The following is a 26,498-nucleotide window of genomic DNA, read 5'->3' as shown; positions in this document are numbered from 1 at the left end:
AGAAGAATCATGTTCTCAAATGAAATTTGAGCCAGTAGCTTCTCTATAAAACCTGAAAAAGCAGAACTTGTCTGGTTGAAATGGACCTGGGACAGAAGTGGCAGACAGAGTCTAGAGTTCCAGACTTGCAAGTGCAGACCTTATTCATTAGGGTAATTAGAATTAGAAGAGTGAGGAAGGATCTGCCCAGCTCAGCCAGATTACTTGGAAGATAGGACAACCTTGGATGTAAGAGGCGGGTTGGGGGGTTGTCTTTCATTTATGTGGCCAGGACTCACATAGAGAATCACATAGGGGCAGAGATTAGAGTACCTTGGAGATCTGCATGCCTCTCCCCTTCCTGTTTTACAAGTGAGAAAATTAAGGCACTGAAGGGAAAAGGGACTTATCCAAGGTTGCAGTGCTGGGTCTGGGTTCCTGAGTCATCAAATCAGGCCCTTGCCCCCATAACCTGCTACCTCTGCTATAGTGTTCTGGCTCTATGCTCTCTTGGCTGTATCAGAGACCTGAATGCTCTCTCAGGTTCGGTTGGAGAGAGAGAGCTGACAGAGAGGCTGAGAGAACAAGAGTATTATGTAACCTCCTAAAGGGGAACAGGCCTGTCAGAGCCCTTAGGGTGCCAGGCAGTCAGATGGGGTGGCGGGAGCACCGAATCTCCTGCAGACTACATCAGTTCTTCTGAGGCAGGGAGCCCTGGAAGCAGCACAGTGTTGCTCAGCCATCCACCCTCGGGGTCCAGAGGAGGCTAGCACTGTGTGTCCAGTCAGCTCTGGGAATAGTTCTGGCAGCTCTGATCTCTTTGTCTGCCTGCCTTCATTAGAGGAGAGAAAGGATGCACCTCCGTGCCCAGCTGGCTGCAGGAAGGATGTGCTGAGCCCACCCCCACCCCCTCAGAGTGTGGTGCCTAAAGGCAGCATCTACTTTTAGCTGTACCTCCCACAGCCTCTCCTCTGCCCACTCTCTTCCTTCCTCCTCCCTCTGTGAACCATGCTGGTTGGCAGGAGGGCTGGGCAGTGGGTGCTTTGGCACTGGGAAAGAGGCATGGTGGAGCCAGGCATCCCTAGGAGAGGCTTTGATAGAGCTGGCATGGTGGGAAGTCTCAGAACAGGCAAAATAATTAGACTCCTTCGTGTCTAGGGACTAAAGGGAGTGGAGGGATTTATTAATTTCCTTTGGACCTTGCAACCACCTGAGGTGCTTGTCTTGAGAATCCAGATTGAACTGCATAGGAGGGCTCAGGAAGACACTTTCTCTACTTGGATTTAGAGAAAAGCAGCTGGGGCTAGTGGATGCTCGCTTGATTCTTGACCCTCTCCCTCTCCCTCTCCCTCTCCCTCTCCCTCTCCCTCTCCCTCTCCCTCTCCCTCTCCCTCTCCCTCTCCCTCTCCCTCTCCCTCTCCCTCTCCCTCTCCCTCTCCCTCTCCCTCTCCCTCTCCCTCTCCCTCTCCCTCTCCCTCTCCCTCTCCCTCTCCCTCTCCCTCTCCCTCTCCCTCTCCCTCTCCCTCTCCCTCTCCCTCTCCCTCTCCCTCTCCCTCTCCCTCTCCCTCTCCCTCTCCCTCTCCCTCTCCCTCTCCCTCTCCCTCTCCCTCTCCCTCTCCCTCTCCCTCTCCCTCTCCCTCTCCCTCTCCCTCTCCCTCTCCCTCTCCCTCTCCCTCTCCCTCTCCCTCTCCCTCTCCCTCTCCCTCTCCCTCTCCCTCTCCCTCTCCCTCTCCCTCTCCCTCTCCCTCTCCCTCTCCCTCTCCCTCTCCCTCTCCCTCTCCCTCTCCCTCTCCCTCTCCCTCTCCCTCTCCCTCTCCCTCTCCCTCTCCCTCTCCCTCTCCCTCTCCCTCTCCCTCTCCCTCTCCCTCTCCCTCTCCCTCTCCCTCTCCCTCTCCCTCTCCCTCTCCCTCTCCCTCTCCCTCTCCCTCTCCCTCTCCCTCTCCCTCTCCCTCTCCCTCTCCCTCTCCCTCTCCCTCTCCCTCTCCCTCTCCCTCTCCCTCTCCCTCTCCCTCTCCCTCTCCCTCTCCCTCTCCCTCTCCCTCTCCCTCTCCCTCTCCCTCTCCCCTTAAACTTAAACTTAAACTTAAACTTAAACTTTTCAGTGGGTTTTTCACATTGTCTCACTTGATCTTCTCTGTGGCCCTGTGAAGTAGGTAAAACTGGGATTATCTGCATTTTACAGATGAGAAAAATGAGGCTCAGGGATGTATCGTCATATATTGCCTGATCTGGGCTCAAGCTCTGGAAGTTACAGTGCCATTTAAAATCATTCCAGACAGCTGTATCTTCTAGAAAAGGGGTGTTACAGCTGTCTTGAGTCCAATTCCCTCATTTTGGAGGCTAGGTAACTAGGCTCAGAATGAGAAAGGGCTCACCCAAGGAAACACAGTATGTTTGAAGCAGTACTGGAGCTAGAGCATTGCCTTGCAAGGATGTGAGTTCCTGGACCCATGAGACTTGCAAGCTGCTCTTGTCTTTCAGGGATGGTAAGGGAAATCTATATGGTGTGATAGAAAGCAAAGGATCACTGAACTAGTTGTCTGTCGTTGTTTATTTAGCTCTGTGACCTTGGGCAAGTCACTTAGCCTCTATGAGTTGGTTTTCTTTTCTGATAATTGAGGCTGATAATCCCTGAGAACTTTCTGAGGCTGAAATCTCTGGGTGACTGCTGTAGTGGAGGGGCCTGACACTTGGTAGGCTCTCTGGAAATGATTTGTTAGTGAAAGGCTTACACATGAATAAAGAGGAGCTGCAAATATGAACTTAGTTGCTGGGTGACCTTGAACAAATCCCATTGTCTTTGTGCCTCATTTCTCTCTGTTACAACTTGGAGGCCTCTTTTACTTTCCTCCCTTGGAAGGATAGAATCCCTACGTCCCAGCCCATGTCTTGGGTCATTGGTGGGAAGCTGGGATTTTTTTTCTTTATAAGAAGTTTTCTTTTATTTACCCCCAGCTCCACCCACCTCACAACCTGGCCACACATGGTGCTATGAATACCAGGCTAGCTTTCTCTCTCCCTATCTCCTGAAAAGATAAAAGAGGAATGTGGAAGAAAGCCAAAGTTAATTGTGTTTTAATTTAGTGCCTTTTCAAGTCCATCAAGCCAGAATCACCTAGGCACTTGGAAATTAAAAAACAATTCTTTGCTCCCAGGTCCTTAGCTAGAATTTGTGATGAGCATTACTGGATTTCATGATATGATTAAGAGTTATGTTAGAAATTGAAGGCTGTGCACAAATGACCTAATTAGAACAAATCTGCACTTTTCGCCTTTATCTGTATCATTTTGTTTGGGAAATTCTCATTGTCCCAGGGACAGGGCAAGAAGATAAAGACTACTGTTTAGTTTTTTTATTCCTGCCACATTTGTCTTTTCTCACAATTCTATGAGGTGAGCAAGGCCAGGATTCTTCCCATTTTATGGCTAAGTAAATTGAAACTATCAGTGTTTCCTCTTAAAAGCAGTGGTGTACTAGAAAGAGCATAGCATATATAGTTAGCTGTTATCAACCCACCCATACCAAATGGCCTTGGGCAAGGAGTTCATTCTAAAGATGCCTTCTGCACTTTGTTTCTATCTATGTCTTATTATAAAAGTTAATCAAGATAGCAGAGAAAACTAGGCAGATTTCACTATATAACTCTGGCTAGGTTGGCACTGAACCACTAATAGGCAGCTCAGGTACCTCTATTTGACCTATGATAAGTCCACCCACATATCGTCCAGGGATGCATGAGAGGCCTTGCTAAATGCAGAAGAGTGGCCCTAGATCCTGTGGCCCTTTGTGCCCTGTTTGGAGGTTTTCTCTTTGTAGATTTATCTGGTCATGCCTTGAGCCTAAAAGCTGGCTTAGTACCGTCACTAGTTCCCACAGTCATCCCAAAGGATGGGGAAGGAATGCTTTAGGTAAACCCCATCTCATTTTGCCTGAGCTTTAGTGAAGATTGTATGCCTTTAGGACTTTATCCCTTTTACTCCAGGTGGCTCAGGACACTGGAAGAATGAGTGTGGAATGACAAATGTAGGGAGGCAACCAGTAGCTTGTCCAGAGCTAGAGGGGGCCTAGCTAGAACGAGACAGCTGTAGGTGCTAATCCATATGCACATATCTGTGCACTGTCTTTTTGTAGTGGTGGTGGGAGGGACCAATGTTAGTCCATGATGCTTAAACTGAGAAAGTCACTGGATGAGAATGAGGAAGAACCCATAAGCCCACTCCCTTACAGTACTGCTTGGGAACCTGCTGTCTGGGGAGAGTCAAGGACTTGCCCAAAGTCTCATAGTTGGTCCTTGATCCTTGTCTTGTCTCTCTGTTCAACTCTTGGCTGCTAGACCTCATATTTTTGAGGCCTCTTGGATAAATGAAGTGGTGGCTAACCCTCTTGGGGAAAGCACCTATGAACACCATATTCAGAAAGTGACAGATGAAATTCAAACCCATGTCCTCTGACCTGCTTAGGAGCAGATTAATCCAAGTGTCTTAGAGGACACCTGTTAGAAACAAATTGTGCAGGAGGAAAATTAGTTCAGTCTTGCTGTCTATCCATGCCCTCTACCCATACCCACATGTACACACACACATTATAGGTCACATGTGATGCACACACTCAGACATATGTCCAGTATATTTGGGATACACATGGGATACACATGTGGGATATGCTTTCACATTGACACACTTGGAGCACACACATTCAGTTAACCATAAGGCACACTCACTTGCACACACTTGGCACAAGTAGGGTACATATATACAGACATGTGAGGCATGCTTATGCAAATTTGTGTGTGGACACACATGGATACATATAAAACATAACTGTACACTCACACTCACACTGAGATGCATACTCAGATATACTTCTACCCCCAAGCACACACTCCTAACGACTTACATGGACAAACAACTCTCCCACCTTGAGACACATTTGAACACACCTATGGGACACACTCACATGCCCCACACATCCCTATGGGACACTCTCTGATGCAGAACACATTCTAAGGCCAGCTGTCTCAGTCTTCCAAGTGGGCAAAACAGGGCACTGGCTCCATCTGGTGGGCCTCTATCACTTTGCTCTGCACCTTTATCCCTGAAATCAGGCTTCAGAGGGCAGTGAGCTCAGGAATAAAATGGATACTCAAGGTGGCATGTGTTATAGCAGGCTCCACCAGTCAAACAAAACTTAGAACTGAGCCGTGAGATGTTAACCGGCAGATGGAGAAGATAAATTGACACTGGTCAATGCAGAAAGCTTGAGCCTGCTCCTCTATCCCCCAATGTAGTTACAAACCATTAGGGAATGATATGATTGTGAAGTAATATCCTAGAAAACCTAAAGTAACTGAATATTAAAGTTTGTTTTTCTTGGGAATGAAGTAACAACTTGGACCAGAGTAAGTATATCTAAATTGTGGGTGGGAGGGTGTGAGGGGAAGTAGTAGGATGCATAAAGGGGGGCAGAGGCTCAGCCTCTCCTTGGCCAGTGGTGGTAGGAGAGAATAGCCACATGCTTAATGACCACAGCCCTGCCCCTAGGCATACCAGCTTAGGCCATCTGGCCCCACTAATAAGGGCTATTTTTAGAGTTTCTCAAGCTAGAAACCAGGTCGGGGTGTCCTGGGGAGGCCTTTTTGGCCCTTAGTACCAAAGGCTGGAGCTGGAAGAGGGGGCCCTAGATTGTATCTGGGTGAAGGGTGGGAAGCAGTGAGACAGGTGGCTAGAATATGCCAGGTCTGCCCTGGAGCAGCAACCTCAGAGCCCCAGTGGATTACTGTTGACTGTGACAGCCTCATATCTGTTTCTGAACTTTGGACTTGAGATCAAGAAAAACACATTTCAGTTGCTATTCTGCCACTTAGGGTATGTCTCAGTCAGGTTTCCTTCCTCTGTCTGAATCTTATTTGGTCTATGGGTAAAATCGTCAGTATTTGTCTCTCAGACACCGGCAAGGCTCAGAATTGAGAAAATGCTTTGCAGATGTATTTGTTCTTCACCAACAGATCTGTACTTACCCTATCCCTAAGCTGGTCTCGATGCATGCCAGCTACTGAGCCTGACTTACAGAGTAGCAGTAGAAAAAAGGCCAAAAAGGGGGCCAGGGAGAGGCAACCTCATGATGTCAGGTTGGTCAGAGTCATTCTTGGATCACCCTCACTCATACAGATGCTTTTCAGTGCCAGGTCAATCCTTTCCCAGAACACAGGTTTGCAACATTTAGGTGGTCATATAGCTTTGGCTCCTCAGGAACTCTATGTAGGGAAAGTGGGGAGCATCAGAAATGGAGTCTCCTTCCTAAACTAGAAAAGGCAATCTCAGATGGCCTGTACCTGCCACCTGCCAGAGGAAGTAGCCTCGAGTGCCAGTACTGGCTCTGATAAAGTGTCTTATTCTAAGTTCTGTGCCCAGGGCCATTTCACCTGCTTTGTTGAAGGGGATGGGTCGGGAACTAGACTATGTAGCACAAGTTCAGATTTCTCCTCATCCCATAAATTGTGGGCAAATTCCTTCTGAGTCTGTTTTCTGGTCTGTAAAATGGGCTTAACTGTTAAGTTTCAGGATTGTGGGGTGCAAGAATTCATGGTGACAAAGTATGTGAAAAGTGCCTTGTAAAATGTTGAACATGTTTTACTATTATTAAGAGTTCAACCAGGGTGTGATTACAGGTACTTTGGAGGTGATTCTAGGAGCTTATCTTCAGTCTATTTCTCAACTCCTTACCCCTACCCTTTTTAAAGTAGTATTGTCTCCATTTTACAGATGGGGATACTGAGTCTCAGAGAAGGAGGGACCAGCCTGAAGATACAGGATTAGGTAGTGGTGGATTCAGGTCTAGAAGCCATGCCTTCAGATTATATTCAGTGTTCTTTCTATGGCCCCAAGCTACCACCCAATGAATTCTAGTGCTAAAAGTAAGCTGCTGGTGGCAACTTAACATATGTTAAAAATTTAGCTTTGTCTCTGACACGTAGCAAGGAATGGGGGCTCTCTGAGACCCAGCCTTCCCCAGAAGTGTCCTGCTTACCCACGAGAGGCACACAGACTGACCTGTCATCCCTTCCACAGCAGCTCATGTCCTGCTTGTCTCTTGCATATTACAAGCAGTGAAGCGTTGGAGAAGATGCTAAGCTGTTGTGAGAGGGAATTGTGCTGCCCATTTAATTCACTTCAGGAGGATCCCTGAAGGCACTTGATCTACCTTGGCCACCCCCACCTCCTCACAGCTTCCTGGGTACAGAAGTTCTGTGTGACTGACCTGCCTAAGGGGTTGGGCCTAAAGGTATCTGAAGAAATAATGTTTAAGGGCCTTGATCTCTGGAGTATTTTGCCAACTCTTGAGGGATGATAGTGGAAATCCAAAAACCAAAGCTGAGAGGGTCCTTTGAGACCATCTGGGCTGACTCTCACCTGGCCTTGATGTGGACATTTAAACCCAACTAGGCTGACTTTTTCTCCCTTAGTGTGCTCTTCCTTGTACACCACAGACTCACAAGCTAGGCCATATTTCCTAGAGCCTTTCTAGCTTGTTTATTTTTGCTTTCTCAGCCCGGGAGAACGGTGGGTAGGTACAATGAGACACAGTGGTGAGAGGAAGGAGATGGAAGAGTATGTGGAGCTCAGGCCTTGGGGAAGAAGGCCTTTTGTGTCTTTTATCATCTGTCCTGATGCTAATACATTATTTTCCTGTAATTCACAGATTGGCTGTGGGAGCCTAACCCAAACTGTTGCTATTTTTACTTGTGCTGCTAAAATCTGTGTAATGACTACAGTACTGGTCTTTCTGGGGGATTGGACAAGCAATGTCAAGGGTGAGGAAACTGGAAGAAGAAAGGAGAGAGACACCTTCTGTTCTTCAAGTTTGAGAAGCCAGAGAGGTGAATAGGGAATGGTTAGTCGCCAAAGCCCTGCCAAGAAGCAGCCACACAGTTTCTTCAGCTCTCTTGACCCTAGATACCTCATTTAAAAATGACTTTATTTTTGAAAAGGTAATACATTCATATGGTTCAAAAGGTACAAGAGGGTACACAGTGAAAAGTCTCACTCTAGCCCTGCCCTCCAGCCACTTGGCTTCTTCTGCAGAGGCCATCAGTGAGTCCTTCCAGAGAAATGTTCTATGGATATATAAACATATATGAATATATTCTTTTTTCTCTTTTTTATGGTAATATACACACTGTTCTATACCTTGCTATACCTTGAAGGTTCTGTGATCCTGTAGGAGCATGAGGATATGCTGTGGAGAACAGAGGTTAAGAGCCCTGGTTCTAGAGCAAAACTACTTGGGTTTTGCTTCTGGCCCTGTATGACCTTCAGCAATCACTTCATCTTTCTGAACTATGGTTTTCTCATTTTTAAAATGGGGATCAAACAAGTTACTATATGTAAAAACTTAGATTTGTCTCTGATACACACACTAAGCACTCAGTAAATTATAGCCATTTTTTATTATTAGAAAAATATTGGACTGTGAGTCAGTAGATTCGGGTTCTCTTCTGGCCTCTGCTCCTGCGTTACCTGAGGGACTTCCTTTGTCCAATCCTGTTTCTTCATCTTTAAAACGAGGTCCCATCCCTACTCTTCTTACTCCCAGAGTTGCTGGGAGGATCTAGTGAGCTTATGAATGTGAATTGAATATGAAAACAACCTAGAACTATAATGTGTTTAGCACATGGTAGGGGTGCTGCTTACTCTTTTCTGGAAGCTGCTTTAGGTGGCTTGAACCCAGTGGCCTGAACTGTGTGGAGAAAGCAGTATTCTTCCTTCTGGCAGTGGAACCCAAAGGCCATTCCTGTACTAGAGTTCTATTCTGGGTAGAGGTAGCCCATGACAAAAATTTGAAATAGTCAAGTTTTGTCTTCTGACCTTTCTTATCCCACCCCCTCCCTCTTCTGCCTTTCTTGTTTCCATGTCTCCTTCAACTCCCTTCTGTCTCTTGACAAAACCTGCTTTTAGAAGCAAGGCAGCAGCATCTGTCAAAGACAACCCCAACTTTCCATTTGAGATAACCTAGTCCAACTAGCTCAGGGAGGAGTTATATCTGCTTAAGTTCAATACTGCAAGTCAGCAATCAAGCCAAGCCTGGAGCCCATTCTTCCCATCCCACTTTTTTCACTAACATTTTCATTTTAGTATAAATTTGAAATTCAGATTCCTTAGCAAAGACATTTGGTGATAAAGGAGATACTAGAAATGTCTCCACCTAGCCTTCATACTGAGGTGTTCTTACCACTTCATTTCCAGGGAGGGTCAGATTTGTTTGGGGCCCTGAGAGGAGGATGAGGCAGGTGCTGGATGTAGTATTCAAGGGGTGACATCTGTAGAGCAGAGGGAGGAAAGAGCACCAGAAAATGTCTAAAACTGATTTCCAAAATGAAGCTCATGGAGAAAATATTAGAAGTTCTTTATATATTAAATAGTTAATCTCATCATTTAATTTCTATTTTTTGTGGAGATTTTTTATAAAACACATACTACTTTAGTAGCACTTAGATACTGGGGTAGGTGTTTATTTTTTTTACAAATTGACAGTTTTTAATCAAAACAATTGACAACTGTCCTTCTAAAAGACTGTAGGCTTATTTTCTAATCTTGGCTCTGCTGCTGACTAACTTGACACATTAGGTAACTTCCTCTTACTAGAGCCTCAGTTTTCTTATCTGTAAAATGTTGGACTGAACTAGGTGTGCTAGCTCTTGGGAGTCTCCAATCCTGGCCTTCTCTGAGTATAATAATCTACTCTTTCAGGCTTTTGAGCCCGAGACAGAGTCAAGAAGAGTTGGTTCAAGCCCTAGCATCTTACTGGATGATTTATCCCTCAGTCAGCTTCCCTGGGTCCCTTCCCTTCTTCACCCCCACCTCCTCCACCTAGCCCAGACAAGCAGAGGATCTCTTATATAAGCCTACCTGACCTACTTGAAGTTCTTTTGTTATAAGCACAATCACTTTTCCTGCAGACACAGACCGGATGCTATCCTTCCTGGGCCCTGAGGGTGGGTCTGATTGTGCTTCTCATGTGTCCTCTTTGGCAGCCTAGGTTTAGATGTTGCATCCCTCTTTCCGTAGTCTTTAAGGACACAGTGTGAAGGGGAGCCAGCTCAGCTAATTTGAGTCCCCTGTGGCCTGATCTAGTGAATGCTCACTGACCACTCCTGCTCATCCACCATTTTTCATGTCTGCTGGGAACCCAGGAATATGCTAGACTTTGTCAGGAGAAACATGACCCACCCTTGAACAGGAAATGCTCCTGATAAGGACCAGAAACACTGCTAAATGCCTTGGCCAATGTCTTTTCTTTTTCAGGGAGCAAAGGAGAAGAGGGAAATCAATAAGCTACTGGAAACTATCTTTCACTTTCTGATGGACTGTTTAAATGCAGATTTCTCTTTTGGGCCATAAGGACTCCCCAGGAGACAATTACATTCTCCTTGGAATGCCTGTCAAGGCTAGAGCCTTTGCAAGCCTGTGTCCTGGGTAGGCATGCTCAGTAGACTTCAAGGTGGTTTAAGTTGATTGAAATATGTTTATTTTTCCTCTCTCTTCTCCATATATAGGAGCATGTCACAGTGCACCTTACTAAATGCTGTTCCTGTTCTCATCACCTTAGACCAGATGGCCACATTTAATACAACATTAGAACTATTAGTTCCAACCTATCTCCTCCACTGCTCCTCCCCCCACCTACAGTCCTCCTTCCCCTACAAGATTTTAACACGACATCTGTCAAATGGATAAAAAATTACTTTCCCTTCTTCTCTCTGCTTTGCCCACCCACCCTCTGGCTGTGGTGTTGATGAGTATAGAACTATACATGTGGGAGGCACGGAGGACAGATTCTTCATGTAGTTCTAACCCCCTCCTCCTACCCTTCTGTAAACCTAGAGGAGCCCCACCCCCACCCCTTGGAGGAACGCCAAGGCTGGCCTTCAAGTCACAGTCCAAAGAAATTTAAGGCTCCCAGGGCTGGTCCCCGTTGAATCACATAAAGAAATTCAAGAACCCAGGTGCAGGGCCCAAGATGGGTCTAGGTCACCTCAGGCATTTGGGGCTTTTTGAGCCCTCTGCCTATCCCCTAGGCTTGCCCTGGCCATCTTTCAAGGTATGAAGGCAACAAGAGACCCAAATGGGTGGCTGGAACTTAGTACCCACAGCAAGTCCAAGAAGGGCATGATGCCCAGAGCAGGAATATTTTGGAGATATGGCCTAATCTGGCTCAAGACAGAGACAGACTGGGGTCAGAGTAACCTCCAGCTTGGGATGAATTGCTTCTGACTCAACTCATGGAGAGTGCATTGCTGAGTCATTTTTTTTGCTAATAATTTGTCTCTTAAAAAATTGGGAGCTGACTTGGGTAGATTGAACACAGCTCTAAGAAATTGTTTCTAGATTGTAGTGTAGAGAGATGCTGCAAGTATTTTCCATTAGGGCCATTGGGGGCCTCAGTGTTGAAGGTCAGGATGGGGGTGGGAGTGGGTGTGCAGGTGCAGATAGTCTCTTGAAGCAGACAGGGAAAATCCTCCTAGACAAACTGTTATAATTCCTTAGCCTGCCTGAAAGCTGACACAAGAAGGAGAAGCCAGGGGACAGAGTTTCAGAGATTCTGGTTTCTTCTGAATGGGCCAGTGCAGTAACAGGAAATTCTTGTACTTCAAACTCTGGCTCTAGAAAGTTTAAAAGACTCTTGGTCTCAGTATGATATATGATTTAGAATCACTTGGGCTGCTTGTTAAAAATGCTGGGATGATTCTGAGCAGAAGGTCTGGGGACCACAAATCAAGAAACTGGTGTAATGAATCAGAGGCACCTGAATAGTGCCAAAATAATCCAAAACAGCTTGACTAACTTTTATTCCCAAGATGCTTTGAAGGTGCAAGCTGATGCTTATCAGGTTGGGAACTATTCTAGTATGGGAGACTTCTCCAGCCAACAGTATCATGGTTGGTGGTCTGGAAACATTTCTTCTCTCTGATCTGTGCAATACTTGGCCCAGTTGACTGCATTTTCTCTAAAGGACTTTTTCCTTCAACAAGACCAAACTCTTAACGTCTTGAACTTTGGGGCAGCAGCTGGGTCTTACTTCAGAAACTCCTGGGCCCATTAGGTTGAGCTAGTGGCTGAAGTTTCATACCAGAAAAGTCCATTGCTAAGGTCTACACCAAACAAGCAACTTCCCTTACCTTCATATGTTTGGTCACCGTTATAGCTGAGATCACTTTGTAACTTTTCTTGGAAGAGGTTTAGAAAGAGGTGTTATCCTTTGTTATTAGTCTGTGATGAATGAGAAAATGTCCTGGATGGCTTCATATCTTAAGATGCTTGCCTGGGTTTCCCAAGCTTTTAGTGGCTGACAGGTGTGAGTTGGCTTGTGACATTGGCGTCTGGATGAGGTGGTCTGTCTTGCTCTTGCTGAGCGGCCTGCATCTATGATCACCTTTCAAATCAAGCCAGCCTATCTGGGGTTCATGTTTCCCAGGTGTGGCTAAAGCCAACCTTCATTTTATTAAAATGAAAAATGGATGGTACAATGAGATATTGAAGAAAGCCAACGCCTAATGACTCACAAATCACATGCCCAAACTAGGAAAAAGATGATCATATCATGAAAAGTGACAGCATTTGCATATTTCCTTTTAGTGCATTTAGAGCCATCATCACTTAAATGCATTAATTATTCTGCTCAGAAATGAAATTATTTAGTTATGGGTGATAGCAATACCCTGATTAAAGCTGAAACTAGCTAAGTGTGAACTATTAAGTCACAGGGGGAAAAAAAAGCAATCCTTATGATTTTTTTTAAAATTCATGTTGTTTTTTCTTACCTGACATCTCTTCTTCTTTCCCTGATGCCCACTGAGCATCTGCAAAGATCTTCAGCAAAAACCAGCCCACCCCAGAAGCCGCCTGGTCATAAATCCTACCGGCAATGGATTGGCCTATAGGCCACCTGGTACATGTTATGCAAACAATTTCTTTGGCCCCATAGAATATTCTGCAACCTGAACAGAAATGCTCACTCTGTTGCTGTGTTCTTCCTCTGAGCTTGCCTGGCTTTAGGGCTCTGGTCATAGAACTTTAGAGGCTAAAAACAATGTTGTTCATTAAAGATTAAGCAGATGTTTTAGATTTACTGTTCACAAGTGTACAGTCTGAAGAATAACACCCTGGTTGATAACTTGAATAACTCCACATTGTCTAATATCTTCTTCTTATCCTAGGTAGAAATTAGTGAAAGAGTCAAGGGAGAGAAAATACAGGCTGGAGTCATCAGAGACAGGATTAAGGAGCAGGTAGGCCAAGATCCTACAGCAGGGAAGAGGCAGCATAGCTCCAGTGTCCCTACACTTAACCATGGCCAAGGGAATGGCTGAATCAGAGGCACAGAGGTAGGAGTTATCTGCCTGCAAGAGACTCAGTTTGACTAGAGTGGAAGGTCCCTGTCAGGTTCAAGACAAGGATTGGATCCATAGATGGGGCTAGATTAAGGAGAATTTTGAGAGATAGACAGTAGAGAGTTCTTGAGGCTTCTTGAGCATGGATAATGGCACCAGCAAAGAAGTTTTGTGAAGTACAATTATTGAGTAGCTTGAGGAGGAAAGAGACCTGTGAGTAGCAGGAAGGCCAGTTGGGAGGCAACTTGAGGTGATAAGGGCCAGACCTAGGATAAGGCATTGAAAAAGAAGATAAAGGGTTATATCTGAGAGAGATACATGTAGAAGAAAGAAACAGCACACCCAGAAAAGTTATCAGAAATGGGAAAAATGAGGAAGGAGGGAAATGAGGCCTTATTATGAGTTTTACATATGTTTTATTGGAGGCAGTAGCAGGCCCCCAGGGAAATGTGGAACAGGTAGTGGGAAATATGGAACTGGAGGTACTAAGAGCCAATGTCATGAGAAAGATGATTTATCTGAGGAGCTACATGGAGAGAACAAAGAGTAAATGTCCCCATTGACTTTTGAATAGGACAGTCAAGGGCCAAAGTGGGAAACCCATTCCTCAGTTTTCCCAGCCAGTCTGACTGGCCTGTGCTTTAATGTGTCACTAACAATGCCTGAGTGAGTTATATTCAAGAAGGGACTAGTCAGTGCCAAGTTCTCATTTTCCTGAGTGGAGAGCAAAGAAAGCATACTGGCAAGCACAAAGATGGGTGAGAAGAAATAAGCTGCAATAATGAAATTCCTGTCCTTGCAAAGCTCAAGTGTTACCCTCAATAGAAAGCCAGGGCTGGAAAGGACTTGAGAAGTCATCTATTTGATTCAAGTCTGTAGCTTGATGGATAAAGAAACTGAGACAGGTAAATGGACCTATCCAAGGTGATTCAATGAGTTACTGGCAGAACTTCCTCCAGTAGCCAGTCTTTTGGTACCTCCCCGCTGTTGTTGGAACAGTCTGCTTTACATCTTTCCAGAAGTGGGTGAGATTGTTGTCCTTGAACATTTTGGGCAAGATAACCAGAGTCTGTTTACAAGGCCATATGAAAAGGACATCTAGTTTATTCAGGAGAGAGAATAAAATCCCAGCCTATTTTAGATGTGCTTAAAGGGAACAAAGGAAGGAATCTTGCTCTTGTCCATGCCTAGCTGTTGAGGGAGGGGACCTTCTGAGAGGATGGGGGCAGGTACCAACTGAGAAAACCTTACAGAAAGGCAAAACTCCTTCATACCCCTCCTTGTCCCCTTGTGAAGCTTCTCAAAATGCAGGCCTGGCTCAGCTACTTTCATGGCAACTGGAACATATGCTATTCTGAACAACACTTTTTTTAACCTTTCCCTCTTCTATTTCTTGCCATTAAAATTCTAGTATTTCTGGCAGCCACCCAGGCTAATTAAACAACTATTTTGGGGGTGGTATTGCTCAGCTAGAGGGCAAGAATATGAAGGGGAAGGCAAGTGGTACAGCTCTGGAAAACTGGTGAGGGCTTTATTTCTGTGTTGGCAAGGCCTGGCATTGGGAATCCTCCTTACATGACCCAAAATACCCATTCTCAGACATACCAACCACTGAGGAATGCCTCCTAGACAGGCAGGGAGCCCGACCTGTGGGGGTGGCATGGGGATCCTTGGAAGAATGAGGCATCAGGAGAGGCACGGCTAAAGCCTAGGCTAGAAAGATTCTCTAGGGCAGTGGTTCACCAAGTGTGATTCCTGAACCAGCATCGTAGGCATCCCCTGGGAACTTTTCTGAAATGCAAGTTCTCAAGCCCCATTTCAGACCTACTGAATAAGAGACTCATGGGGCCTAGCAATCTGTGTTTTAACAAGCTTTCTAGAGGATTGAGAACTACTGCTTTAGGTCATTTACAGAGTGGGCTGGTCTCCCTGGAGAGAGAAACCAGCTGGGAGACCTCTCTCCCTGCTATCTTGGCAGGTAGCGTTGGGGATGGGCAAAAGCAAAGCTATACAATAAGCTCAACTAGAGATTCAAATCTGCTCTACCACCTACTAACTGGGTAACTGTGGGCTACTTGGTAATATCACAGGTTATCTTCAGTAAAAATGGGGATGTTAATGCTTACCTTGGAGAGCCATAGAGACTAAGATCACAAAAGAAAGTCTCTTACCCAATGCCTGGCATATGTTTGCAACAAGTGTAAGTTTCTCTTTCTCCCTCCTTCCCTTTCTTTCTCTCTGTTTTACTTTCTTCCTCCCTTCTTCCTTGCCTTCTTTCCTTCCTCCTGAAAGGGCCCACTGGACACTCCAAGTTAGCTGTAGGCACATTCCTCATTGTTTATCAGAGACCAGCCTAAGAGATCAAACTCCCAATGCCTACAGGGTACAGTGATCATATTTCCAGGTTAAAAGTCAGGGCACATGGGTAGGACAATGGGATAGAATATTTGAAATTAGAATTCCTGGGAAATATAGATAAAAACGAATTGGATATCATTCCTTCTTTTTTTTTTTCGGTACGCAGGCCTCTTAACTGTTGTGGTCTCTCCCGTTGCGGAGCACAGGCTCCGGACGCACAGGCTCAGCGGCCATGGCTCATGGGCCTAGCTGCTCCGCGGCATGTGGGATCTTCCCGGACCGGGGCACGAACCCGTGTCCCCTGCATTGGCAGGCAGACTCTTAACCACTGCACCACCAGGGAAGCCCGATATCATTCCTTCTTTAAGAATTATATCAATATTATGACTCTTCCCCCCTTTATCTTCTTATTCATGTCCAAAAGTGTCTTTGGTTTGGGGATGCAGAACACTGTATGTCCCACTCACTGGTAAGTCTGAGCAAGAACCAACCTATATTTAGTCCTGTACTCGAAATGCCCTGAGGATTGGGAATTATTTTAGAAGTCACATCAGCACTGTCCCAAGGCCAAGAGCTATTTGGGTACCTTGCTGGAGTAACCCAGTACCACCTTCTGGCTTTGTGTTGGGCTTGCAAGATGAAGAAGTTGGGATAGTTGGGAAATTAGGAATTTGGGGGGGTGTGAATAAACCAGTTATAAACAAGAAATAAAGAACTTAAGTCTTGATATAGCCACTCCTACATGGACTTTTCTTGGCTTTCTTCCTCTTATAGGTAGCTCTGTACGATTTGATAATTTGATCAGCTCCTGCTACTCGAAACTCTTGTCCTTGATTTTTATGAGATTGCACCCCTTGGTATCCTAACTATGTTCTGACAGCTCCATTTTGGTTTGTTTCTCTGGCTCCTCTTCTCTTCCTTTCCTCCCATTATTGTTTTCCTACGTTTCTGGCCTTCTTTCTTAGCACTTTCTTCCAGGGCAAACTTCCTTGGTTTCTACAATTTCTTCTGGGCCATTGACTCCCAAACCTGTATAACTATCTCCCCTGATCTCTCTTGAACTTCAAATCTACCTGCATGTCCTGCTGGCCCCCAACATTCAGCATATCAAAGAGAAAACTTGTCATCTCTTCTCCCCTTCCAAAACCAACATTTCCTCATAACTTACCCTCATGCCTTAATGATCACACTTAGGAGTGAACTCCCTCTGCCAAATCAACTTTGGCCTCCTCCTTTTACTCAAAGGAGATCTAAATACCTTCAAACAGGTCTCCAGTCCACCTTTCTAGCTGCGGTTCAATCCCACTCTTCCCAGCCCTTTCCACCTCCACTACATATTTACCATCAAATTTCCCATAGCCTTCACCTTTGACACTTTACTCTGCCTTTCTTGTTCCCTACTCTGTAACAATCCTAACAATCTTTTTTTTTATCATCTTTATTGGGGTATAATTGCTTTATAATGGTATGTTAGTTTCTGCTTTATAACAAAGTGAATCAGTTATACATATGTTCCCATATCTCTTCTTTAAGGCCTATTTCAGTGCCCCATAAAACTGTTTTAGAGTCCAATAGCCCACACATGATCCTTCCTCTGAAGTCTTGTACTAGGCCAGAGTATACCAGGCACTGTATGAGGCACTATACATCCAGAACTCAGTTCACCTTCTCTACAATTCTGCCTGTGAGGCAGGTATTAATATCTCCATTTTGCATATGAAAAAACTGAAACCAAGGGTTGTATAGCTTGAAAGTCTCGTCCATGGCTTTTGTGATATTGTACTTCTTACATGCTGACAGTTCTATTTTGGTTTATTTATGTGGCTCCTCTTGTACTCCTCACCTCCCATTGTCACTGTTACTTTCTAAAGTAGCAAAGCCCAGAATGGAAGCTAGGTTGGCTTGCCCTTAACCACCTTTGCATACTGCTTGAAGGGCATTCACTGTTGGTACCCAAAGGGCCTTTGATCTTCAGGTAAGGACTGTGGCTGAATCACAGTAAGCAGATCCCTGCACACAGTGGGAATGCACTCAATGAGTGTTGGGTGGAAAATGGATGAGCAAAGTCATATTTATGAAAAATTGTAGCAAGTTAAAAGTCAATCCTGTATACAAAGGGGAGATTTAAAACCAATTTCCAGCAGCCCAAACTTAAAACATCTCAGAAGATAGGGAAGAACATTCCCTTATTCCTGCTTGCACTTGTGACTAGAGAATACAGGAGCCCTACCAGCCCCTTCTGGATTGCCCTTCTCTCATTATCTGCACACACATCTGTCAACTCTTGGTTCAGTGTCTTACAGCTTGTGAATCAGGTGGGGGTGTAGAATTATTCTCACTTAACAGATTAAGAAAGTGAGACTCAGAGGCAGCATAGTTTATAAGAGCAGAGGCTCTATAAAAGCCAGACTGTGCCTGCATTTGAATTATGACTTAAGTACTTATTGGCTGTTTGAATTTGGGCAGATTATTTAATCTCTCAGAGCTTCAGTTCCCTCGTCTGTAGGATAGGGATAATAATAGTGTTTCCTCAAAGGGTTGCTGTGAGGATTAAATGAGTTGATGTGTGTAAAGTGCTTAGAATAGTGCCTTACATATATTTAGTGCTCTATATTAGCTAATATTATCATCTTTATCATCCCTTCTTTAGCAAGGTCTTAAATCCAAGTGTTCTTTTTCCACCTTCTCTATCTATGGTGTTATGTTGGGGAAAAAATGGTTCACTAGGCTGGCCATCTTGTGACCTTAGGCAAGTCACTCCTGCTATATTATACCTGATCTATAAAATGAGGGATTAATGGTGATGATCTTTGAAGTGCTGCCTAGTTCTGTCGTTGATTCCAAGTAGGCAGTGACAACAGGCTTGCCAGTTGGTTTGTGGCCACTAGGTCCTATCCAGGGATTGGCCTTGTCCAGGGCATAGCTGGACTTTGTGACCTGAGTGCCCAGGCATGTCAACTGGACTAAATGGGGACAAGAATGAGCCAAGTGCTGCTGGGAGAATCCAAGCATGGAGTCTCTCAAAAGAAGACTGCACTGTAGAAAAAGTACAGGCAGTGGAATCAGCCAGAACTGGGACTAGGGTAATTCAAACAGCATCACAGATAGAGTCCTGAGCAGAGCATTGGTAAGTGATTCCAAGATCACTCTTTGACCCTTGATAAAAAGTCAATGATATATCTTTAGACTATAAGCCCTCATGGTGCTCTGAGTTGGGCCTGTATGTGCTTATCGAGCTCTAGCAGCACCCTGTTGGTACCCATCTTTGGCAGGAGAGGGGAGACTTCTCTGTAAATACTTATTTTATTGAGGTCAGTGACCAGCAATTCTTCTTCTCCACTGAGGCCAGAACAAGAAGATATTGACTTTTAGTGTAATTGGAAGAAAGCAAATTCAACATATAAATAAATCTCCTCTTAGGGGCACCAGTAACTGAAGGTGGCTGTCCAAGTCTCTTTCTTTGGGGTTGAAGAATGTAGCCATCTTGTTTATGATATTATCAATGGAGTTCTGTGAGTTCATTTTAGCTTATTAGTAAACATTGGTAGTATGGCATGATAGGTATTAGTGCATATACAGTCAGAAGACTGAGCTCCATAATTTATTACATGTGTGATTGGCCAAAGGACCAGGTCACCACTCTGAGCCTCAGTTTCCTTATCTTTAAAATATGGGTAATAGATCCAGCTCATTCAGTAAGGATCAAGTGATGCAGTAGATGTGAAAACACTTTGTGAACAGTAAAGCATGAGGTACTTTAAAGGTGTTATTACAAAAGGTCCTATTTGAAATCTCTTTTACATCCAAGCTGAGGAGCTCTCTCTATGCCTTCTATAGAAGGCACAATGGCTAGACCCCTGAGCAATGAAGGATGCCTCATGCAGGAGCTAACCAACAGAATGCCTTAACTAAGTCAAAAGATCAGTGTGTGTTTTTTCTCCTGTGTGTGATGTGTTTTCTCCTGTGTGTGATGTGTTATACATTAATATCATGACCATAGGGTTATTCTCTGGCTGGTATGTTGGAAGGCAGACCTGTGTGAGAGGATGCATGCTCCATATTCTGTCTCTGTTATCTTTAAATTGTTTTGACTTCAGTCTTGTGGAGCCATAATTGCCTTGGGGTCCTTCCTCAAAGTAGGCTGATGGAAAAGATGACTTCTAGAGGACATGTTCAGCAATTCAGTTCTGGGGAGGGAATGTTTGAGTCCTTTGCCTGACAGGACATATGTTCTCTATTCTGGAAATTGTTCCTCCAAATGCCAGAAAGATTGATGACCCATACAGGCTGGAACCAGTTATGGGAAAAAGAATACATAACACAGTGGTCAGGATGGTAGCCAGAGAGAAACTAACTATTCCCCGACACCCATCCTCATCACTGTGCATAGACAAGTGTCATGAACATATGTGTGTGTATGTTTATGTGGCAGTGGCATAGATGTCTGCCTGGCGCTATGTGGAGCCAAGTCCTGCTGGCCACAAATTCTAAGGACCAAGGTTAGGCTCTGTGCATAGCCCCTGCCTTGCTGACTGAAACTGAGCTTACCCCTTAACTTGCTTATGGTTCAGTTTTGCCATCTATCAGATGTAGAAGTCAACCTAGATTCCCTGTGTGTCTTACAGGGTGGTTGTTTAAATCACTGAGTGAATCTGTGACAATGTCGAGTTTCTTGGGAGCAAGGCATCACAGAACACCATATTCTTTCATACCTATGAACACATGACCTCTCTGGATAGCATCATGTGTGGGTGAGAACAGGAGGCTGCAGGACTGGGGTCCATTATATGTGAGGAATGCTGTGGTCTGTAACTCCTGAGGGTAGGGTACAGTAGGATTAAATAATGTATCACCAACTCTCAATTGGACAGTTCCAAAGAAGAAGAAGAAAGGGGGAGGAGCACAGAGAATTTATAGCAAATATGCTCGAGCCTCATTTTAGCCATTGGTTTCAGACTCTCTGCCCATTCCAGCTCCAGGGCTGCCTCGAGGTACCAAGGAGAATGGATTGGAGCTTTTTCTTCTCTAGGGAAGGAGATCTTGAGTAGGGATAAAATCATGAGGCCTGTGTAGTCCATATACACATTCTGGGTCATTCTACCCACTGGCTAATGGAGAGTTGATAGTATTATTTGTCTTGTAGTCCAGTGGAGCTTGCTCTCCCAATGTCATCTCCGTCACCCTACCCTTCATCACTAATATGTGAGTTTTTCCATAAGTAGTAGAGATTTGGGGAGGGGGGCAAGTAAGGTAGCTAGACGTGTGGACTGAACACATTCTTATTTTGTCTCCTAAGCTGATCACTGGAGATTCCATCGTTAGTGCTGAGGCAGTATGGGATCACGTCACCATGGCCAACCGGGAGTTGGCATTTAAGGCTGGCGACGTCATCAAAGTCTTGGATGCTTCCAACAAGGATTGGTGGTGGGGCCAGATCGACGATGAGGAGGGATGGTTTCCTGCCAGCTTTGTGAGGGTGAGTGTCAGCCTTCACTCTCCTCTCCTGTCTCCTTGGCTACTTGCCCCTGGCCTCCCCTTCACCAGCCCTTGTTCTCCTCCTTCCCCTTCTTGTGGCTCCTCACATTTTTCCCCATGTGTTTGGTCACCTACCCAGGGCCTGGGCTTCCTTTAATCTTTGCCCTTCTAGTTTTGAGACTTTTATATCTTGTTTATTTTAACAATCCCCACCTCCTGCCTCCCACCTTCTACCCACTGTGACTTTGCACAAATCACTTTCCTTTTTGCCTTGATGGTTTTGAAGACGCTTTTAACTCTATATTGCTGTGAAATTTTACCTTTCTTCTCTCTCTTTTCTGCTTTCTTTCTTTTCCTTGCCTCCTCTTATTTTATCCTTTCTTTTTATAGATCTCTTCCCACCCTCTTTCTCCCCTCCCCACTCCTCTCTGCTTCCTTTGCCCCCTTTCTCTCATTTAGGGAAGTGTGAACACCCCTGCGTGTTGTCTTATGATTGTCTACAGCTGTGAATGTAAGCGTCTGGGCTCTCTACCCTCCCAGGGGTTGGAGTTTACTCATTGCAAATCTTACTTTTTGCAAGGTGGCTGGGAACTAAGATGTGTCCAGGGTGGGAAGCAGGCAGCTTGATAGTGCTGGCAAAGCCTTGACCCCTTTGACATTGTACCATGAAAAACCTGGCCATTAAAAGAAGGGGCTCTTGGGAAGGGGCTCCCTAACAGTTTCCACTTCCTCTGGGTCACCCATTAGCAGGATGCTAATGGGGAAAGAACATTGGCCTGGTGTTCCAGCTCTTGGCCATCCTTGGAGGTATGAGCTAGAATCAGCTGTTTGGCAATTGTGAGCTCTGATTTTCCCCGTATGCAAAATGGTGTTGGCAATTCTTTCATGACAGGGGATATCACAGTGAATTAAATAATGTACATTAAAACAGATTTGTGGCAATACAAGTACCAAAGCCACATCAGGATGTCTTATGACCATCCTTACCACAGCCTATCATCTTTTGTTAGTTTCTTTTGTAATATAAGACTGAAGTCCTGACCCCAAACAAAAGATCAGAGTGGCTTGGGCCCTTGGAGAATGAAGGGTCTCAGGATAAGAAGGATAGAAGTGTGACATGAAGGAAGGAGCAGGGCATTTGGAATCAGATAATCTGAGATGCAGATGCAGTTTCAGCTTTACTACCTCCTAGCTCTGTGGCTTTTGGCAAGACTTTTATCTTTCCTGAGCCTTATTTCCTCATCTGAAAAATAGGAGTAGGAGACGTTTTATGAGGATTAAATGAGATCACTATGTGAGTAAAGAATCCGACACAGTGCTTGGCACATAGTGGGTACTTAGCAAATGGTAACTTGCTTTATCATTATCATTATCCTCATCATCACCACCACCACCTCCACCTTATTAACTCCAATAAGGTCTATGTATCAAGGCTGTTCATAGTGGTTGAAAGAGGCCTCTTTCCTTGGAGGGCTGCAAATGTAGGAAGCACTGTTATCCAGTTAGAGCAATTTAGGTGAGGGCACTGCTCAGAAGCAAGGAAGTAGACAAAATAGCCTCTCATTCCCTCTATCCTGAGAATTTCTTAATGAAATATCCAGTCCTTTCTCCTCTACCTATATGGAGTCTTCCATCAGAGTTTCCACATGCTGTGTGTCAAAGCTCAGCTTTGTTGATTGATGAACTGGTCCCAGGGGTAGTTAGAAAGAACACATCAATAACCATGGGCCTTTGGAACTAACAAGAGGCCCCGTACACATACAGCTTGTGTGTCTTAGGCTGACAGCCCCCCCTTTAAAAGAAGGATTAAACTGCACCCAGTGACAAAATCATCCACATCTGCATGTATTTCACCTATAGTGAAATGTCATTTTCATAATAAACTGTAATTCAAGGGGTGGGACAAAATATTGAGCAAGGCAGAATGACCCCAGGAGGTGAATGACAGAATCAAGCTTCAGAATATCAATGAACTGGCATTGATTTTCCTACATCCAAGTCCAGGAGGAGTGTTTTTCCAAGCACACAGCCCCAGCAGCCTGTTGGATGGGCTGAAGCTGACCTTTGAGAAGACCACTGGCTGGGCCAGGCATGCATAGTATAGAGTCTAGCCTAGTGGTTCTCAATCCTGGCTTCACAATGAAATAATTGACTTGGAATCTTAAAAAAAAAAAAACAACAACACTAAAACCCAGGCTCTAGGCTAGTTAAATCAGAGTCTTTGATGTTGAGAACGATTTGGCCTAGGCCAGTATAGTCCAATAGAAATATAATGTGAGGGACTTCCCTGGTGGTCCAGTGGTTAAGACTCTGTGCTACCAATTCAGGGGCCTGGGTTCGATCTCTGGTCATGGAATTAGATCCCACTTGCTGCAGCTAAGAGCCCTCATGCTGCAACTAAAGATCCCACATGCCACAATGAAGATCCTGCATGCCGCAACTAAGATCCACACAGCCAAATTAAATAAATAAATAAATAAATATTTTTAAAAAAAGAAATATAATGTGAGCTACAAATGCAAATCTCAAATATAATTTAAAAATTTCTAGTAGCCACACTAAAAAAGTTAAAAAGATACAGTGAAATTAATTTAATGTATTTTACTTAACCTAATATATCTAAAATATTATGATACAATATAATATCACTATAAATTTTTTAATAATATATTTTACTAAGTCTTTGAAATCTGATGTGTTTCTATACACATCTCAATTCATACTGGTCACATTTCAAGTGTTCATTAGCCACATGTGGCTAGTTGCTCTATCAGATAACACATATCGAGACTGAGGACTGTGACAGTAGACCAGGAGCATTAATGACAGAGCCTAAATCATAAGTTAGAGCTCCAATATTCTATTATACCAGCTCCAATATTCTATTCTATTTTACCAGTGTTTATTCTTTGAGGAACTAAGATAGCATTCCATGTTGCCTCAGATTGTATTCAGAATGAGCATTTGATCATTGCAAACCTTTTTTTTTTTTAATAGTTGAATGGTCTTCAGATCTCTAAAGGAGAGTACCATGCAACCTTAGTGGCCAGCTGTTGTGGTGTCACCAGTAAAAAGAAATGGGGTTAAACTGTTGCATGAATGATGTGAAAATTGACTCCAAGTTAGACCTTACAATTCTCATGAATGAGCATTTATGTGTAGGTTTACATTTCTGGTAAGATTGTGTGTTCCTCAAGGAACTGAATGATGGAAGTTATGTAGGCTCTTTTCTAGTAGATATTTAAAAGTAGAATTGCTATTTCCATTCTTCTACACTGATTTTGGTTGAGGGTAGAATGGTATTGTGCAAGCAGTGCTAGATATATTAGAAAATGAGAGACCTGAGTTCTAATTTGGCTCTCTAAAACATTTGACATATGATAATTTGCTTTTAGTTTCTCCTTCACCTCTGAAGCATTCTCTAGAATCTATTCAAGCTCTGACAATGTCTAGGTAAGACATAGCGATGAGTCACACTGAACTGTTGAATCTTCATTAGTACTGATGTTATTGATAGGTAGATAGGTGGTTTCCTGAGAGGCTGTACCTATATGTTGTATAGTTCCCTTGTTTATCCAGACTCATCCTGAGCTAAGATTCAGTAGCTCCTTGAGAATATCATCCTTAGGTTATTTGGCATATAACATGAAAGTATAATGGCAAAGAAAAGACTTTCCTCCTAACTCTATACCAACCGGACACCTTTGTGGATCACTGGACCAAATTGGTCACTGATATAGTGGAGCATCTCCATTTCCTATCTGGAAGACTCATTGCTGTGTGAACATCCCAGCCCTTGGATGGATAATCCAGGGTACTTAATGCTGTTCTATCCAAGCTAGTCATACCTGTTGTTAATCAGGTTTAAAACCAATGTGAATCTGAGAAACCCAGATTCTTGCCTCAGTCTGCTGAGTATGCAGCTTGAGCAGCTTCCTGTACATCTTTGAAGCCCAGTTTTCCTCCTTGTAAAATGGGGATAATTAAGTCTTTTAAAAATCCTTTGTAACCTGAGGTATGCTGGATACCTGTAAATAGGAAGTGTGATACCACTTTGGTTACTGTACAAGAAATTGCTGGGTTTATGTATCTTCTATTCAGTCAAATATCTACCTCTCCTATTGTTCAGAATTTCATTCTGTATGTATATACATGTATGTGTGTGTGTTCTGAAAGTCTCTTTCTTCTGTACTGGGAATATGACTTCACAAGGGCAATACAGGAGTTGATTTACCTTCCCAGCAAATGGTCAGGTTAAGTGAATTACAGCTTGCTGAACATTAGTCCTCACATCTAACTGTTGACATCTTCAGCTGCTTTCCTGGGCCAGTTTCCCCTTTGGGAGCTGAGAGCAGACTGCTGGGATATGATTGTGTCTCTAAGTAGAAAATCCCATCCCTGTGGTGGCCCTCCTTTTGCATGCTGGCCCTAACTCCAAATCATTCAGGTCCATTTCTTTTTTTTTTGGGGTACGCGAGCCTCTCACTGTTGTGGCCTCTCCCGCTGCGGAGCACAGGCTCTGGACGAGCAGGCTCAGCGGCCATGGCTCACAGGCCCAGCTGCTCTGCTGCATGTGGGATATTCCTGGACTGGGGCACGAACCCGTGTCCCCTGCATCGGCAGGCGGACTCTCAACCACTGCACCACCAGGGAAGCCCCAGGTCCATTTCTTTTATCACCATGTAAAAATTGTCCTTTGCTCTGACTTTGGACCATGGCCTGGGGACAGCTTACTACCCACTTGAGGGCAGGCTCTGTACAGAATACATGACAACCTGCTATTGTCAGTGGTAGGTGAGGCCTGAGGGACAAGATATGGGTTTGTTCAGAAAATAAAGAGCCTACTCAGATGCCATCAGAACGTATTGTCCTTGTTTCTTCAAATTCTAGATTTCCCTGGTTTCTGGACTACATGGATGCAGGAGATGAAAGGATGAGCTAATCAGGTCATTACCATCATTCCTTACAGTTGTACAGATTAGATGTAACAGAAATTAAACCTCTACTGTTCATAGAGAAGCCCACTGATCCAGAGTGTTACTTGGCTTTTAATTATATAGTGTCTGTTTTTGTTTGCACTTGGGGAAATTTTTTCACCTGTATGAAACCCTACTCACAATAGATTTACAGCTGGAAAGACCCATCTTGGCCAGGAGTAGCTGACTTAGATGTTTACAGGACCAGGCAGGTAACTTACATGAGTAAAGCAGTCTGGTACCAGGGTTATGTGGGAGTATCCAGCTGGGAAATCTATGCCCTATATAAAGGGAGCAAAAGTGACTTGGATGGTTCTCATTG

At 44.4% G+C, this 26,498-nt stretch overlaps 1 protein-coding gene across 2 annotated transcripts in view; it reads left to right on the top strand.

The window, feature by feature from the left end:
- Nucleotides 1-26,498, top strand: part of ARHGEF9 (Cdc42 guanine nucleotide exchange factor 9) — a 359,889-nt gene that overhangs the window by 154,371 nt on the left and 179,020 nt on the right. The window contains exon 3 of one of the 2 annotated variants that reach the window (XM_065900095.1): nt 21,022-21,201. In XM_065900095.1, the coding sequence (XP_065756167.1) occupies nt 21,022-21,201 (180 nt within the window). Of the gene's footprint in view, nt 1-21,021; nt 21,202-26,498 lie in introns of those variants that run through there. The other variant, XM_065900096.1, reaches the window with a different exon arrangement.

Source organism: Phocoena phocoena, chromosome X (genome assembly GCF_963924675.1).
Source record: "Phocoena phocoena chromosome X, mPhoPho1.1, whole genome shotgun sequence".
Classification (NCBI taxonomy): domain Eukaryota; kingdom Metazoa; phylum Chordata; class Mammalia; order Artiodactyla; family Phocoenidae; genus Phocoena; species Phocoena phocoena.
The sequence above is the reverse complement of the archived record's forward strand: the minus strand, read 5'-3'. Positions and strand labels throughout refer to the sequence as shown.